Source organism: Cydia fagiglandana, chromosome 21, assembly GCF_963556715.1.
Source record: "Cydia fagiglandana chromosome 21, ilCydFagi1.1, whole genome shotgun sequence".
In the NCBI taxonomy this organism is placed as follows: Eukaryota; Metazoa; Arthropoda; class Insecta; order Lepidoptera; family Tortricidae; genus Cydia; species Cydia fagiglandana.
This window is the reverse complement of record NC_085952.1, coordinates 7,357,864-7,375,589: the sequence shown is the minus strand read 5'-3', so window position 1 is coordinate 7,375,589 and position 17,726 is coordinate 7,357,864. Positions and strand designations below refer to the sequence as shown.

Below are 17,726 nucleotides of genomic sequence, written 5' to 3'. Positions count from 1 at the left end.
TTGCTTTGCGTTCGGCTGACATTCACTGACGTTGTTGAAATCTACAATCCAACTCGTGCAAAGGACATTTCCTTCCGTCAGACGTTTGACAAAAATATTTTTATCGTTCCATGGGAAAATATTGCAGTTTGTTTCGTCATACAGTGTCTCAAATCTCAATCGCTTGTATCTCGCGGCGCAGTAAACTCGGTTTTTAGTTAACTAAATTGTTCGCTTGTTTATTTCTAAAGACGCATTAACAATGTCTGTAGAGGAGAAATCTGGTTCCGATGCGCGTAGTGGTAGTGCGAATTCGTTGGTTGTACACGGGGATGATGAGAACGCGAAGACTTGTTGGGTGTGCTTTGCGACGGAGGCGGACGATCGGCTGGCGGCGTGGGTGCAACCTTGCAAGTGCAAAGGAACTACGAAATGGGTAAGTCTTGTCCTTGTGACGTCAAACTAATGTTATTGAGAGAAAGTTTGTGAGTTATACGCAAATAAATCTAAGCTTACTTAAACCCTTTAGACGTTGCGAAATTTATTGAACCTTTTTATGACCTTTAAATGCCTAAAATGCTAATCTTTAAAAACGTACTTAGTATGTAGTTTATCGAAACAGTTACTGCATTTTTCCTGTGAAGGTGGATTATGGTTCTTAATTAGTTGTAATTGTTTTAATTAAAGACCAACTGCCATTCTCTTTGGCATTAATAGTGTTTAAAACTGTGGTGAAAATATGTCCATCTACACTATGTTCTGAAAAGATCTGTACTGTATTTAGATATAATTTTTTATCATCATATCACTGCTGAGGAATAGGCATCTCTTTGAGTACTCCACTTATTCTGGTCCTGAGTCAATCTCATCCAGAAGTGACCTGCAATCTTCCGAATGTCTTACTTAATAGATGTATGTAATTTCAAAGTAGCCAAATCAGCCTGCGGGAAGTTCTGTGCATGAGTGCCTATTAAAACAATAATACACAATTGTTACCTTCATCAACAAATTAACAATGGCTTTGAATGGTTGTTTGGTTGTTTAGTGCGATAAACTCTCCAAAGCCTCCACTGAAAATCGTGCCTTAGGGGTTGGCATCTAAGTTTTGCAGTGTGGGACTTAATCAATTTGTGTTAGAATGTCCTGTAAAACTTATTTTATTTATTTATTTGGTATCGCCAGACATCATAAATTTTATAGCAATTTTGGGCAGCGGAGTGTTAACGGAATCGGTATAAACAATTTCAACCCTAATGATTAATTAACGTTAATTACGTTAATATTAACCTTAATTTACCATTTCAGTTGGACTTATCTATACCAATAAAATCTACGATGTCTGGGTACCACTATCAGTGTATTGCCCTCTGTTAATCCACAGAACAACAACCTAAACTGACCATCGGTGGCCCTTAAGTCCTAGCAATAAGGCTTAAGATGTACCAGTTAATATTGGGACGATGAAACATGCGCACAATCTTTAACTTTATCTGATAATTCATCTGTCTCAACTCGTAGCTTTGGTTCAATGCATTAAAGGACTTTAAAGGTGATGTGAATCATGAGGATTTGAGGAACTTTATAAATTAACATTGTATTCATAAACGATTTTTTTTAGAGCTCCGTACAAAACTTTGTTGAGCTCTCATGGGATCACTATGGTCTTGCAAATCGGTTAAATGCGGTTTTTTAGGGTTCCATAGCCAAATGGCAAAAAACGGAACCCTTATGGATTTGTCATGTCTGTCTGTCTGTCCGTCCGTATGTCACAGCCACTTTTTTCCGAAACTATAAGAACTATACTGTTGAGACTTGGTAAGAAGATGTAATTTGTGAACCGCATTAATATTTTCACACAAAAATAGAAAAAAAAACAATAAATTTTGGGGGTTCCCCATACTTAGAACTGAAACTCAACATTTTTCTTCATCAAACCCATACATGTGGGGTATCTATGGATAGGTGTTAAAAAATGATTTTGAGGTTTCTAATATCATTTATTTCTAAACTGAATAGTTTGCGCGAGAGACTTCCAAAGTGGTAAAATGTGTGCCCCCCCCCCTGTAACTTCTAAAATAAGAGAATGATAAAACTAAAAATTACCATGCAAACTTCCACCGAAATTTGGTTTGAACGAGATCTAGTAAGGAGTTTTTAGGGTTCCGTACCCGAAGGGTAAAACGGGACCCTATTATTAAGACTCTGCTGTCCGTCCGTCCGTCCGTCCGTCCGTCCGTCTGTCCGTCCTTCCGTCCGTCTGTCACCAGGACCAGGACAGTTGAAATTTTCACAGATGATGTATTTCTGTTGCCGCTATAACAACAAATACTAAAAACAGAATAAAATAAAGATTTAAGTGGGGCTCCCATACAGCAAACGTGATTTTTGATCGAAGTTAAGCAACGTCGGGAGTGGTCAGTACTTGGATGGGTGACCGTTTTTTTTTGCCTTTTTTTGCATTATGGTACGGAACCCTTCGTGCGCGAGTCCGACTCGCACTTGCCCGGTTTTTTTTAATACGTTATAAATCGTAAACCGCTATTTACTTGCTGTTACGCCTGTTACGGAACCCTTCATGGGCGAGTCCGACTCGCACTTGGCTGCTTTTTTGTTTTCAAAGTTATTATCGTTTTAAAGTTGTTAACCTTATTGTTGTCATTGCCTCTTATATAACATGTTTTTTGTAATGTGAAGTTGTTAATGCTTGTGATTGACACAGCTTGAAGGTCTCACAACCAGACCATACAATCAAAAAAAATGTGTTTGACAGATATATATATTTAATTGATTTTCTATTTTAACACAAACAGAAAATATTCAGATATAAGATATAGTTTGCAACTTAATATGATTTTTGATATAGCACCTATAGAATTATTATTATTATGAAAAAAAAATACCTACCAAGCTTAAGATAAATGTACCTAAGCAAGGAATCTATTTTACAAGTATATAAAAGACCAGAAAGACTATTGATCCAATAGGTAATTCCTAATTATGAATAATTATCAAATTAAATGGAATTAACCAGTCCAAAGGTACTTCTACTTTTTTAATCATGTGATTAATAACACCTTGTGAATCACTAAGTTTTAATTCATTTTGCTAATTGACCCTTGATATGTACTTATGTATGTATGTTTATGGTTATACATATTTAAGTATTTATATTTTTCATATATTGATGTTACATGTTGTAGTATTTATTTCAAGTAATGAGTTACATCATAAGGGTTTCTTTGTACCTTTTTGGTACTTAGTACAGAACCCTCATTATCTTTGGTATTCCCAATATGTTACTATACTATTGAAACTTCTTGGAAAATACTGTGGGAATTTATATCAATGAGCTTTCTAAAAAAATTAGCTAAGTATGTGATGTAATTGTGATATTCCCAGGTAACATGTAACTCAAAGATACAACAAAAACATGGGAAATAATCCGCATACATATTGCAACATTGTCTTGTTTGTTTGTTTCTAAAGGGGCCCACAGCCCGATATCAGCCTGTCAGTTATTCGCCACTATTGATAACGTCCGGCGAACTGGTAATCTGTGGGTCCCTTTAGATTTGGGCTAGAATACAAAATGATTAATGTTAATAGTAAATAAATCTGGGGGCACGGAAGTGCCCCCGCCAAGTCGAGCAAAACAAAGACGCACGGCCGTACCATCGACATCGATTTTCCAGATTAGACAACAAGAGTATACGTAACCCATTTTATTCGAGGTAATTCAATTCCGACATTGGTCGTGGATAACATGGGTATTTACACAGATACATATGAATAAAGTATACAGAAATATCAAATATTTACGATTATTTTACCGTATTTATTTAAGATTCAAGAAATGAGTAGGTACTCGTGGCCGCGCATGGCTGGGGAGCGTTTCTAGGGCAGGTTTTGGACTTTATTGCTAAGCTGATAAGGGTCGTAATTGCGGTAATAGATGATTTTACTATATGCACTAGCTAGACTATATTTCGTATTTTTTAGCATTAGAAAAAAGGTAAATAATCTTGATGTGTCTTTTAATTGAAAAACACATTTTAAAAATAAACTACGGCAAATATGTAACAATTATTAATCTAATACGATCATTTTATATTCTTCCACTACTAATAGTTTTTGATTTTAACAAGCTTTTATTAGGTCGACCTGTATGTAACTATGTAATGGAATCTAAGGTAACTAATTTAACCATCTTCCAAGGATCGTAGCGTCATGAAAATTGGCAGCTGTATGTAGTTCTGATGACAATACAATAATATGGTACTGTCGAACTGATCTGATGATGGAGACAGGAGGTGGCCATAGGAACTCTGTGACGAAACAACGCAACCTAATTGTGTTAGGGGTTTTTAGAATCGTCTCGATGAGTATTAGTTGTCTGTCGTAAGAAAAGTACAGTCAGCGATAAAAGCTTGTACCAAAAATGAATTTTTTGCCAAAAACTTATTTAAAACGCGTTTTTCAATTAAAAGACATGTCAAGATCGCTTACCTTCTTGCAAGTTCTTTCTAATGCTAAAAAAACGAACTATAGAGCGTAGAAAGCAATTTAATGCCTATTACACGCGACTTTGTGTTCAACCAACTTTACTAGCATGAGTAGTGAAAAGTACATAGTATTGACTATTTGCCGATGTCTATAGTCCGTTTTTTTTAGCATTAGAAAGAACTTCGCAGAAGTTCGCTTGTGGTTCTAAATCTGGCACTTTTAGCGGTAACAATTTGAAGTAAATTATATGTATTGACCATGCTACATTAGATAATTCAATAATTATTAACAATTAACGAGCCTGATAAAAACTACACGCCTCCTTCTGCGGAGTTCTTTCTAATGCTAAAAAAACGGACTATATATCCTTCGTGAAAATATACTAAACAAATATAGAGAGCCAAGTTTTTTAACACATGCTAATAAGGTGGTCAGTATGTCATCCGTGTCACACAAGTGTAGTGACCCTAAAACATCAATATGTCCTTTGAGAGGTCCAACTTACTAGAATTACTAGGTTGTCAAAGTATTCAGTATTCAATACCTCTTACCTATTACATAACATAGCTTGGCAAAAAAGAGTAGAAATTAAAAAGTGGCAACACTCAGTGTCGTCCCTTTCAAACCATTATATTTTTTAAAATGAGAGCAAACTTCGATTGTTTGGGAGCTTTTTGGCCGCGTCGTATGACTCTTAAGAGTATTGCTGTTAGTACGAGTCCTATTGTAGCAGGTTATTTTAGTTTATTTACATATATTCTAGATTAGTACCTGTAGACACACTTATCTAGAATATCTAGATTAATTCAGCATATTATCAGTTAGTTTATTATTGTTCCATTTCATTAGTGTTTATCAGTGTTGATTAGGAAATAATCAAGTGTTTTATCGGAGATATATTAAACTTGTGTTCCATTTTAAGTTTTCAACGAAACATCTGTTGTTTGTGTTTGATACCGATACATCCGGCAATATTACCGAAGGTATGTCTTCGTACCATAATAATAATAAGTTTTCGAGCGTGAATCTGTCTTTAGTAAGGTCACAGAATAAATAATAGTACTAGGTACAGAAGATTCACTCTCTAATAAAACGCGTCTATTACGACAGATATGATCCGCAAGGTGGCGCGAGCAGCGAGCAGGCGTCCGTTCCGTAGCGGAGCGCGGCAAATACTACTGCTAGACACCAAAAATGGTGTGGGGCGCATGTAATTTTAGCGACGCGAAGAAATCGCGGAGTGAGCCACGCCTGGTAAGGTGATAAACTATGCTGTCCTTACCCCATCTCACCTTATTTTCTTAAACACATTAATTGCCACCCAGTCAAACAAGACGTTCGCTCCAGGCCACAACAATTTCGTCATATAAAACAGTAGTAGGTACCACGATCCCTACTATCGGGTCGTCCAGCCTGGGAACGAAATCATAAAATACCTGATAGTCGGGTTTTCGACACTGAATGTGTTAATATTAAACTATCGAAGTATTGTCCAGAGGATTTACCTGCTGGACGTTAACGTGATGCGTATGGCAGCTAAGTACCTTACTAACCGGCATAAATCTGACAGACTGATCAACGTCAGCCGGCGCGCCCCGGCGCTTTACTATGAAACTTTCCATACATAATAATTTTGCGAACTCTTTAACGATACGAACATTTTGGTACAACCGACCCTTAGTACCGTTTAATTTAAAGCTAAGTTATCAAACGTTATCATGCCTAATATCGGCTTCTTAGCTTTATCAGACCGCTTAGCATGACTTGCGTTTAATATTGAGCAAATTTTACAGTAATCTTGTGAAAAAGGTCTGTAAATAAATAAAAAAAACTGCAAAACACTATAAACCCAATCTATAAACTATCTCATTAATGTTTATAAAGGCAATCTTCGCATTGGATCAGGCGTGGCTCACTCCGCGATTTCGTCGCTTTGCTACAGGTATATAGCTAAAAGTACATCCGTTCGACCCCAATTTTGGGGTTTGCCATAAGCCGCGCGTGGCGCTGCGCGCTGTCGCCAATTCGCCATCTAGCGGCCATATCTGTGCTGATCGTGACAGACGCGTTTTGTTACAGAGTGAGTCTTCTGTACCTAGTACTATTATTTATTCTGTGATTGGATGCGAATCCGTATGCCGCTCCGGTGTGCGAGCGGGACATCGCTATATACGTGATACGTGCAGAGATAGAGCTGAGAGCAAAAGAAGGCTTGACTACGTAGGACATTTGGCACTACAACTTTCCAGGTCGAAGATCTAGGGGCAGACCCAGAACAAAATGGAAGGTTGTAGTGCCAAAGAACATGAGAGAGTGCAAGTTATCTGAGGACGATGTCGTGGACAGGGCGAAGTGGGGAAGGTTAAGCAGGAAAACTGACCCCACTACTGACTATGTGGGATAGATATCTAGGAAGAGAGACAGAGAGAGAGAGAGAGAGAATGACATTGTAACTAAGACAAGACAAGATGGAAGGATGTACGCGGATGTAGTGCTAAAGGACATGAGTGAGCGCAAGTTATCCGAGGACGATGTCATGGACGGGACGAAGTGGAGAAGGTTAAGCAGGAAAACTGACCCCACTATTATGTGGGATAGATATCTAGGAAGAGAGACAGAGAGAGAGAGAGAGAGAGAGACATTGTACCTAAGACAAGACAAAATGGAAGGATGTAGTGCTAAAGGACATGAGTAAGCGCAAGTTATCCGAAGACGATGTCGTGGACAGGGCGAAGTGGGGAAGGTTAAGCAGGAAAGCTGACCCAACCACCATGTGGGATAGTTAACTAGGAAGAAAGAGAGAAACAGATTATAGAGCTGTCTCGCTCACATACCGGCGCAGCGAGTGATACTCGGATCCGCCGTGAGTGATAACTGATACCCGCTAAGATTAACCCTCTTATCGTAACCTGACTTAACCTGCCGCTATCGATGTACAAAGTTTCATTAACACGTGTCAAAGTTTGTGAGATAAGATATTTGTTTTTATTCGTAATTCGTAACTACGTATGATTTAGCTTGTAAACAAATGTTAGCCGACCGTTAAAATCAAAATTATACGTTCACAGTTGTATCGTTGCTTGGCTGTGCTGCAAATGTTCTTGTTTTGTTATTCTTAAAATAAATAAAAACATAAATTAATTAATAATTAATTATAAACTGAAATAAATATCATACACTAGAGAAAAAGTGACCAAATCCAGCCAACCAATCCAATTTAATTTGTTCCCTAGGTGAATTAATAATACATATATTATATGTTAAATAAATGAAAAATTGTTATATATGAAGGGTACACGGAAAGAGTATGTCTAGTCACACTGACAACATTTTGAGTTATCGCGGTTTGAAAGGAACGATGTACATAATTAACCATATTAATTTCGTGTATAGGTGTTTTTAAAGTAAGAAAAAAAGGAGTTATATGTATGATTACACAGGTAACCGAAGTTGTTACTAATAGTTCATTGAGAGCTCTACATTTTGAGATTAAAATCTCATTTTTCAAAACAATGGACTAGACATGTTTTCCGTGTACCCTTCATATGTGCTTTCCAGAGGTATTAGGGCAAAGGTGTCCTAACTTATTGAACAGAGAGCCACCGGCTAGGTTTTCACGTTATTTTCGCGACAATTTGGCTCTTTTTCGCGGGCGGTTATTGGGTCGCAAAATCGCCTATACATATTTTACTAGATCCACATACAAGAGCTACTATAGAGAAGGCAACTAGTGCTGCAAAAATACCATTATTTTTGACTTTTGATTACCAAACACTGTCGGACAGGAAATGTTCTTCTTGCCTTACTATCGTCGACCCTTCTACTCGTATATTTAAAAATATTCAGACCATAAATAATGTTTTTTTTTATTCCCAGGTCCATCAGAGCTGCCTCCAGCGGTGGGTTGACGAGAAACAGCGCGGCAACATTACCAGAAAAGTCCTCTGTCCTCAGTGCAAAGCGGAGTACATCGTAGTTTTCCCTTCAATGGGGGCGTTTGTGGCACTATTAGACGCTATGGAGGAGATCACACACAAGATCTGTCCCTTTATAGCGGGAGGAGTGTTGCTTGGATCGATATATTGGATCGCTATCACTTATGGAGCCGTCACTGTTATGCAGGTAAGATTCTTGACCTTTTAGATCTCTGTCCACTATGGAGGCAGAGTACATCGCAGTATTCTCAATGAGGGTGTTTGTGGCACTATTGGACGCTATGGAAGAGATCACTTATGGAGCCGTTACTGTTATGCGGGTAAGATTCTTGAGCTTTTACCTTTTAGATGTCTGTCCACTCGAGAGGCAGAGTACATCGTAGTTAGTATTTTCAATGAGGGCGTTTGTGGCACTATTAGACGCTATGGAGGAGATCACACATAAAATCTGCCCCTTTATAGCGGGAGGAGTGTTGCTTGGATCGATATATTGGATCGCTATTACTTATGGAGCCGTCACTGTTATGCAGGTAAGATTCTTGATCTTTTAGATCTCTCTCCACTATGGAGGCAGAGTACATCGTAGTATTATCAATGAGGGTGTTTGTGGCACTATTGGACGCTATGGAAGAGATCACTTATGGAGCCGTTACTGTTATGCGGGTAAGATTCTTGAGCTTTTACCTTTTAGATGTCTGTCCACTCTAGAGGCAGAGTACATCGTAGTTAGTATTTTCAATGAGGCCGATTGTGGCACTATTAGACGCTATGGAGGAGATCACACATAAAATCTGCCCCTTTATAGCGGGAGGAGTGTTGCTTGGATCGATATATTGGATCGCTATCACTTATGGAGCCGTCACTGTTATGCAGGTAAGATTCTTGACCTTTTAGATCTCTGTCCACTATGGAGGCAGAATACATCGCAGTATTCTCAATGAGGGTGTTTGTGGCACTATTGGACGCTATGGAGAAGATCACACATAAAATCTGCCCCTTTATAGCGGGAGGAGTGTTGCTTGGATCGATATATTGGATCGCTATCACTTATGGAGCCGTCACTGTTATGCAGGTAAGATTCTTGACCTTTTAGATCTCTGTCCACTATGGAGGCAGAGTACATCGTAGTATGTTCAATTAGGGTGTTTGTGGCACTATTAGACGCTATTGAGGAGATCACACATAAAATCTGCCCCTTCATAGCGGGAGGAGTGTTGCTCGGATCGATATATTTGATCGCTATCACTTATGAAGCCGTCACTGTTATGCAGGTAAGATTCTTGACCTTTTAGATCTCTGTCCACTATGGAGGCAGAGTACATCGTAGTATTATCAATGAGGGTGTTTGTGGCACTATTGGACGCTATGGAGGAGATCATTTATGGAGCCGTTACTGTTATGCAGGTAAGATTCTTGAGATTTTACCTTTTAGATCTCTGTCCACTATGGAGGCAGAGTACATCGTAGTATGTTCAATTAGGGTGTTTGTGGCACTATTAGACGCTATTGAGGAGATCACACATAAAATCTGCCCCTTTATAGCGGGAGGAGTGTTACTGGGATCGATATATTGGATCGCTATTACTTATGGAGCCGTCACTGTTATGCAGGTAAGATTCTTGACCTTTTAGATCTCTATCCACTATTGATGCAGAGTACATCGCAGTATTCTCAATGAGGGTGTTTGTGGCATTACTGGACGCTATGGAGGAGATCATTTATGGAGCCGTCACTGTTATGCAGGTAAGATTCTTGAGCTTTTACACTGTAGATCTCTGTCCACTATGTAGGCAGAGCACATCGTATTATTTTCAATGAGGGCGTTTGTGGCACTATTAGACGCTATGGAGGAGATCACACATAAAATCTGTCCCTTCACAGCGGGAGGCGTGTTGCTTGGATCGATATATTGGATCGTTATCACTTATGGAGCCCTCACTGTTATGCAGGTAAGATTCTGGAGCTGACATTACATGTGTGGTCTTATATATGTATATACGTTCAGTTCAATGCTCGACTGCTCGTGCTAATAATGAGTATTTGATACACCAGTTTCCCGATAAAAAAATATACTTACCTCACTAATTCCAGCTAGGCCGGGTTTCGAAATCGTACAAAAACTAGCTCTTAATCCTGCAGAGGACAGGTTAAGTTGACGGAGCCTAAGCTCCTTAAAGTTTCAACCGGGAAAGTACTAAGATGTGAAAAAAAAAACTGGGGCAACATTTAAAAAAAGTTGTTTTCTTTTCTATGAAATCAGAATACATGCACACAAGCGATGCGTGAACGGAACGCCAAAAGTCGCTAAATTTTAAGACAAACGCAAAAATTAAGACTTTGCTAATTGTCTATGATAATTTGTCATTGAAAGGTACAAAATGTAAATCAAATAAAATACGGAACACTAAAAATAAAAAACGGCACGTGTAGACACTGAGTCTATGACGTAGCCGAATGTTAAAAGGTTTTCGGCTAGCTATAAGAGCCACTGAGTGTCACTTTCGTAAATGCTGCTATACTATACCTCTCCATATTTGTAAAAGAATGAAACCAATCGAGTTAACACTTTCTCGCCAAGAATCAAATACCTAAGTATTCTGTTTTCAGCAATGGCACAAATGCCCACTTCGGAATCATTACATTCATTACTTATGCAAACTTTCGACGTTTCACGTGCTTACTGCATATTGTTTTGTTTCGTGTTATTGTGACAATTTGATTTATTTACTTTGCCTTGAGGACTATACAGGGTAATTTCTGGACCGTTAGTCATATTGCGCGAGGTGATTAGGGAGGCCATACTGAACAACTTTTTCTAAGGGACCAACTCCGAAATCACAAAATTTTTTTTGGCCGTTTCATCCATTTTGGTCGAGTGCATGTTGACGTTTTCTATGGGAAGACCAAATTTTTTGTTGGGATTTCGGGGTTGGTTTCATAGAAAAAGTTGTTCAGTATGACCTATTACCAAATCACCTCGCACATTATGGCTAACGGTCCAAAAATGACCCTGTATATGTATGTATTAGTAATTTCCCGCAAATAGTATGGCGCGGCCATACTTCTACTGTAATTAACTTGGCAAGCGCTTATTAAACGCGGGTATAAAGGCCAATTAATGCCAAGTCGGCGCAAACTTACCGTGGTCTGTGTCTAGACGTGTTTCGACTGTGAAAAGTATCAGTATCATAACATGTCCTTCAATTAACTAGTTTGGCTAATTGATTTCACTGAAAATAACAATTTTTAAACAACATTGGTTACGCTTCGGCAGGCCCGCTTTCAATAGTATTTGAATTTGAAAATACTTGAAGTTGAGATCACCAACATTATGCGCCAACCAAAAATGAGTGTATACAAAATAAATATTTGAACACGACGCTTTTGTACTCGCCAAATACGGGGTCAGTGGTTTGAATGCGGACAAAGACTTGAACTATTAACACAACTGGACAGTCTATACAATTACCTACACATATTGGTGTCACTTGTGACTTGACCGTAATTTTTGACAAACAAAAATCGGAATGTTTCTTCTTTGCTTACTCAAGCAGAACAGAAAGTTTCTGCAGTCGCAGCCATTCTTGCAGTCGGGGGTACAAGTTTATTTAGAGATCGATAACCATTTTTGCAGTCGATCATGAGAATTTTCTGTTTTTCGCTGTCAGCTTAACAAGCAACCGAAGACCCGGCAGATTTTTGGAAAGGATATCACCCTTCCCAAATTTACGGCTCCTTATTAGTTTGTACAAAGTAGTAGGAACCTCGACACGAAAAGAAGAAGTATCTACAACAGTGAAATGTTATCATTTAAAGACAGAAAATTCTCATGTCTGAGTACAGGAGGCTTTCTTACAGATATTCATATAAAAAATTGTGAGTTCCTAGTGTTCCTACTGACCCACTATGTATTAAAACGTCTCAATATACTACTGAGTGTACTTAACTAGGCGATAATTGCTCTTCAAACACGGTAGCGTTGACCGTTATCGGCCTAAATTGTCCGTGACTCAGATCGATTATCCTTTGACCCAGAAAATTGAGACACCTGCAGATAACTTCCCAATATTTGAAACGGTAATTAGGTTTATCAATGCATATAGCAAAGTCGTAATTATATATGTTGCAATAAGCGCTTGCAATAGGATTGTCATTGGTCTAATTTTCTATGACCTAGACCGATTATCATTTAGCCCAGAAAACTGAGACACCTGCAGACCTGCAGACAATGCCAGTGAAACTTATTAGTTGTTTATAAATGCATAGGGCAAAAACCTCATTATGTGCGTACAAATTATCGATGACTCAGGCGGATTTGGGCTCAGAAAACAGAGACACCTGTTAGATAACCTGTCAATCAATGTAACTATATCTTCCTCAATGATATTAGTGATATTACATACTAGCTTTTGCCCGCGACTTCGCTTGTGTGGAATTAGTGACAGCTGCTAAAGTAGGTGCAGCGCTTGGATAATGATAATGCTAATATCAATCATTCAATTCGCGCATTGCTTACTTCAATTATAAGGCAATGCATTAACTCTTTCAATTCTACCCCCCTTTGCACTCTCTTCAGGGATGATTTCTGACATAAAAATTATCCTATGTCCTTCACCGGGACTCAAACTATCTCTATACTTACCAAATTTCAACTAAATCGGTTCAGCGGCTTAAGCGTGAAGAGGTAATCATAATCATAATCATAATCATAATCATAATCATTTATTCGATGCAATCCATGGTGTTTATAAAGGTGTTTAAGTTTCATTCAGTACAGCATGGACCCTACTAGGGCGTGGCAACATATTATACGTAAAAAAAGTAAGATATTTAAACATTCATACATTATATAACTATTTATAATTTGTCAAGCTATTTCCGTCAGTAGAGAAAAGCGGTAAATTTGGAAAAATGTAGGCGCGAGGAGTTCGCATCCCAAAAAAGGTTTAAATTTCTTGCCTTTTTCTACTGACAAACTTGTTTGACTGTCTATATTTATTATTTTAGGACAGACAGACACACTTTCGCCTTTATAATATTAGTATGGATTTTGTTATACGTCGCTAAACTATTGTACGACAGCAAAAAATTACCAAAAAGGTAATGGCTACTCAGATTGTTGACGGCCTAACCTACGGCTCACCTTAATTTAACCTCGTAGATGACCTATAAAAGTCTGCATACCTTCAGTATGTTGTTTGTTATCGTTGTACAATACCTATTAGTAATTCAAGGAGTTTAGACATATAGCAAATTAAATATTAGGTAAGTACAAAGGACTATGCGTCAAAATTGCCCCAAAACCAACAGAGTTGAGAGTTCGGTCATTAGATAGGTATTTCTCTGTACTTCATTTCGTTCTATGGGCACCAAGCGGAATTCCATTGCAGAACTGAGATACTGGTATTTTAGCCAAAATATCGTCACCCTTATTACCTAGGCAATAGAGCCCACCGCCGGGCGAGCACGGCAAATCATTCAGTGTGCTCGCCCGGCGGTGCGCGAACATCTACCCTGCAGCAATTAATTTACTTACTTGGACCCTATTGCCTAGGCCCTAATAGGTAATAAGGGTGACGACATTTTGGCTAAAATACCAATATCTCAGTTGTTCTGCAATGGAATTCCGCTTGGTGCCCATAGAACGAAATGAAGTACAGAGAAATATTTGTTTAATGACCTAACTCTCAACTCTGTTGGTTTTGGGGCAATTTTGACGCATAACTAGTCCTTTAATACAAGTTCTGTGTTTCTAACCTTCCTTGTATTCTAAGACACAATCTACAAAAGTTACAGGGAAAAGTTTGTGCTGTCTGAATTTGACTGCGCCAGCTAAAACGTACAGCGTAGGTACATAACGGTAAATGGCACTAAACACAAAATCACGATTGCGAAATTGGCAATTGAAATACATATTTACTTTGCCCTACCATAACACGATTTTCTACGCAGTCGATATCGATATCAGGGCTATAACCGCGAAAATCGAAGTTCGCAAATTGCGGGCATTTTTCTCTGTCACTCCAATTACGCCTTCATTGGAGTAAAAGAGAAAGTTTTTTTTATTATTATGAATGGGCTTACTCATGGCCACAGACTAGCCGAGGCGTAGACGTGGCCTACGATGGAGCGAGCTCGCCCAGAAGGTGCCTGTTCACTCTTGATTTGAAGGTTGCCGGGTTATAAGAACACGGAAATATAGACGCCGGCAAGGAATTCCATTCCTTGGCAGTGCGCATAAGGAAAGTAGAAGCAAAGCGCTTCGTGCGAATTGGTGGAATATCTACCAAGTAAGGATGGAAACCGGCCGTGCGCGCAATTTGCGCAATTTGCGAATTTCGGTTTTCTCGGTAGCCCCTCTGTACCGTCTGTACGGTATTATTGAAATACTGTTACATGATTGAAACAGTCTGTAACCGCTCTATGTTCACCATGACAATCTAGTTTGATTACAAGTGATTCTATACGTATACCGTTTAATTTTAGTAGGAAATATAAATATTAATGACGTTATTCATAAACGCGTTACTGGTCTGGATTAGCTATGAATCGTTTGTCTTTATCTGTCTTTTTGACTTATGTATTTGTAAGAGAGGAATAAAACATAATTTAACCAAACCAGGCCCGTAAAGATTTATGAATAAAAGGGGGTTAGTCCGTGCCATCGTGCACACTGTTAACTCACAATTGGTACTAGACTCCTGGGCTCTAGGACTAGGATATGAACCTCTAGCCGCCCAGAGGTCTATAAAAAGGCCTCCCGCCCCATTCTATTTGGAATCCATATTTTGACAAATCATGTGTGGGCATCAGCGTACGGCCTCCGCACCTTCCCCGCCGCCCTTAGTCGTCCTACCCCGTCGCCCGCGTACCGCGCAGGCGAGGACTCATTTAAGCGGTCGGTCTATAGAGGATAGTTATTAGGGTGAATCAACTCACTGTTATGGGTGTCACTAGTTGCCATGGTTACGGTCTCCTGGGTGACTCTTAAATTACTAGTTATTTCGTATTTAAATGAGCCAAACTTGAATTTTTTGGTAGTTATAAGGCCTTTCCATAATGGGACATCTACTAAGCATGTTTGTAGAACATGATACAGTAGCTCTTCTAACAAACTATGCTACTATTGTCTCCTGGCATTATCAAAAACGTTGATTTTAAACTTTTGCTTCATAATTTCCAGGTGGTCGGCCACCGCGAGGGTCTGGAGATGATGGAGTCTGCCGACCCCCTAGTTCTGCTGGTGCTGCTGCCGACGATACCGGTGACGCTCATCAGCGCCAAGATGTACAACTGGGAGGACTCCGTCCTGTTGTTCTTGAGGAAGTACTGCGCGAAGATACCGGCCCTGTCTTACATACTACCGTTTGGAAAGTAAGTAGTAGCATTAATATGAGGTTGAGGAATGAAATACTAAGAAAATCACCTTTACAAACGCTAAGACAAGGATCTGTCTGTACGTTTGGAAATTGAGTACAGATTGCAGTTGGTATTTGGGAGACACCATACCATCTGGTAGTTTCGGTGCCCTAACATAAGTATTAAGTATCAATTTCTTTATACCTACAGCTACAGCTAGTATGGCGACGTGGGTGGGACTTAAGTAAAGTTGCGTTGGGGCTTTTACTGAGAGAATGCAAGAAAAATAATGTTCACGTCTACTGGAGTTGCTGTATTGTCTATATTATTTCTTGCATTGAGGTGTGCAATAAGAGTATTTGTATTGTAGCGTTCACCTCGCCTTGCAGACTTGGAATTTTTAAGCATGTAAAAAGATTCAATATCCTGGTCACGGCACCACACCGTAATGCCTCAACCATTGGGGATAACAAAACTTCACCAAGTTGTGCGAAACGGCTTTATCTGTCTTTCTCATATACTGCTAGTTATATCTTCCGTTTAGTTTTAAATAAATCTTCTAATTATTAATTTGATTAACATAAGAAATTTGTATTTTCAGCGTGGAAGGCGATCGAGGCGCCATCGTCTCCGGGCCGTCAAACCCCGCCAACGCAAACTCCGGCTCCCATCTCTCGCCCACAAGAATATTCTGCTCCGCGCTACTCCTGCCCACCATCTCCACGATCATAGGCAAAATCTTCTTCCGCTCCATACAAAACAACCTCCACAGAACTATACTAGGAGGCCTCACATACATAACTATCAAAGGGGCGCTCAAGATCTACCACAAACAAATGCTGTACATCAGACATTCGAGCCGGAAAATTCTAGATTATACCGAAACGAATTTGAAGCTGTATAGAACGCTTACAGCGGCTCCTAGTGGAGACACGGTCGCCAGTTCGAGAGACGAATCGGAGCAGGTTGTATAAACATTACTTTGTACGTGTTGACGTATCTAAGGTACATGAATATTGTATCAGTTTTGAAATCGATACCTGTTTTTATATGGTTTTAGATCTCGATACGGGTGACCGTATTTGAAGGTGCGTAGACTATTTGTATAGCGGACGTTATCTTAGTATAATCGTAATTGAAGAGTTATGTTCTGTTGAAGTAGACTATTAAACGTCCTTATAGAATGTAGCGTATGAGTAACAACAGGTCCTTTTAATACTAACTATTTAGACAGAGATGGTGTTATCCATGATAAACTAGTAAGCGCTAGATCTTCTATTGATAATTCTAAGACTAGATTATCAGAAGTGTCTTGAACACATGTTTTTGTTTTTTTAAACTTAAATTCTTGTATCGATTTGAAATGTATTTAACACGAAGGGTTAGTAACTTAACTAACCAATGGACTGACTTTAAGTTTGTTACAAACTTATGAACTCATAATAACTAACGTGTTTGTTATTATCATTTTGACGGCTATGGATTTTTTTATTGTAATTTTCTCAAAATGGATTTAACCTAAAATGATAGGTTATTGAGAATAATAGTTTAGTTTAACCCTTTGACCGCCGTGCGCGTCATCGAGAAACTTGTCGGAATACACGAAGGTTCATATTGGACAGTAGCCGCGCGCGTCAATTGACGTCTTTAGCGATGATAGGGTTAAAGTCATGATCATAAAGGGTTAATAGTTGGTGCATATAAATTTGAGAGAAAGTGTCTGAATAACGTGGCATTTTTTAAATTGTTTAGGCTAATACAGTCAGCGGCAGAAGTTGCTAAGCGCGCGAGGTGTTCAAAATTACCTTAACATGCTCTTATTCTTTTAACAATAAAGTCGCGTCAAGATCATTTTGAACACCTGACCCGCTTAGCAACTTCTGCTGCTGACTGCACCTACGCACAGATAAACATACACACTACATACAGCTTGGCAAAAAAGAGTAGAAA

General features: G+C 39.0%; 1 protein-coding gene across 1 annotated transcript; it reads left to right on the top strand.

The window, feature by feature from the left end:
• Positions 1-17,598, top strand: LOC134675127 (E3 ubiquitin-protein ligase MARCHF5). Its single transcript, XM_063533286.1, has 4 exons — positions 1-415; positions 8,359-8,604; positions 15,601-15,791; positions 16,378-17,598. The coding sequence occupies exons 1-4, from the start codon at positions 242-244 to the stop codon at positions 16,748-16,750; spliced, it is 984 nt and encodes a 327-aa protein (XP_063389356.1). The 5' UTR covers positions 1-241; the 3' UTR covers positions 16,751-17,598.
• The last annotated feature ends 128 nt before the right edge of the window (positions 17,599-17,726 follow it).

Excerpts from the sequence above, each read along its gene's own strand:
- LOC134675127 (XM_063533286.1), top strand. The coding sequence starts at position 242 with ATGTCTGTAGAGGAGAAATCTGGTTCCGATGCGCGTAGTGGTAGTGCG. Across the intron at positions 416-8,358 it reads GCAAAGGAACTACGAAATGG|GTCCATCAGAGCTGCCTCCA; the intron begins GTAAGTCTTGTC and ends TTTTATTCCCAG. Across the intron at positions 8,605-15,600 it reads GAGCCGTCACTGTTATGCAG|GTGGTCGGCCACCGCGAGGG; the intron begins GTAAGATTCTTG and ends CATAATTTCCAG.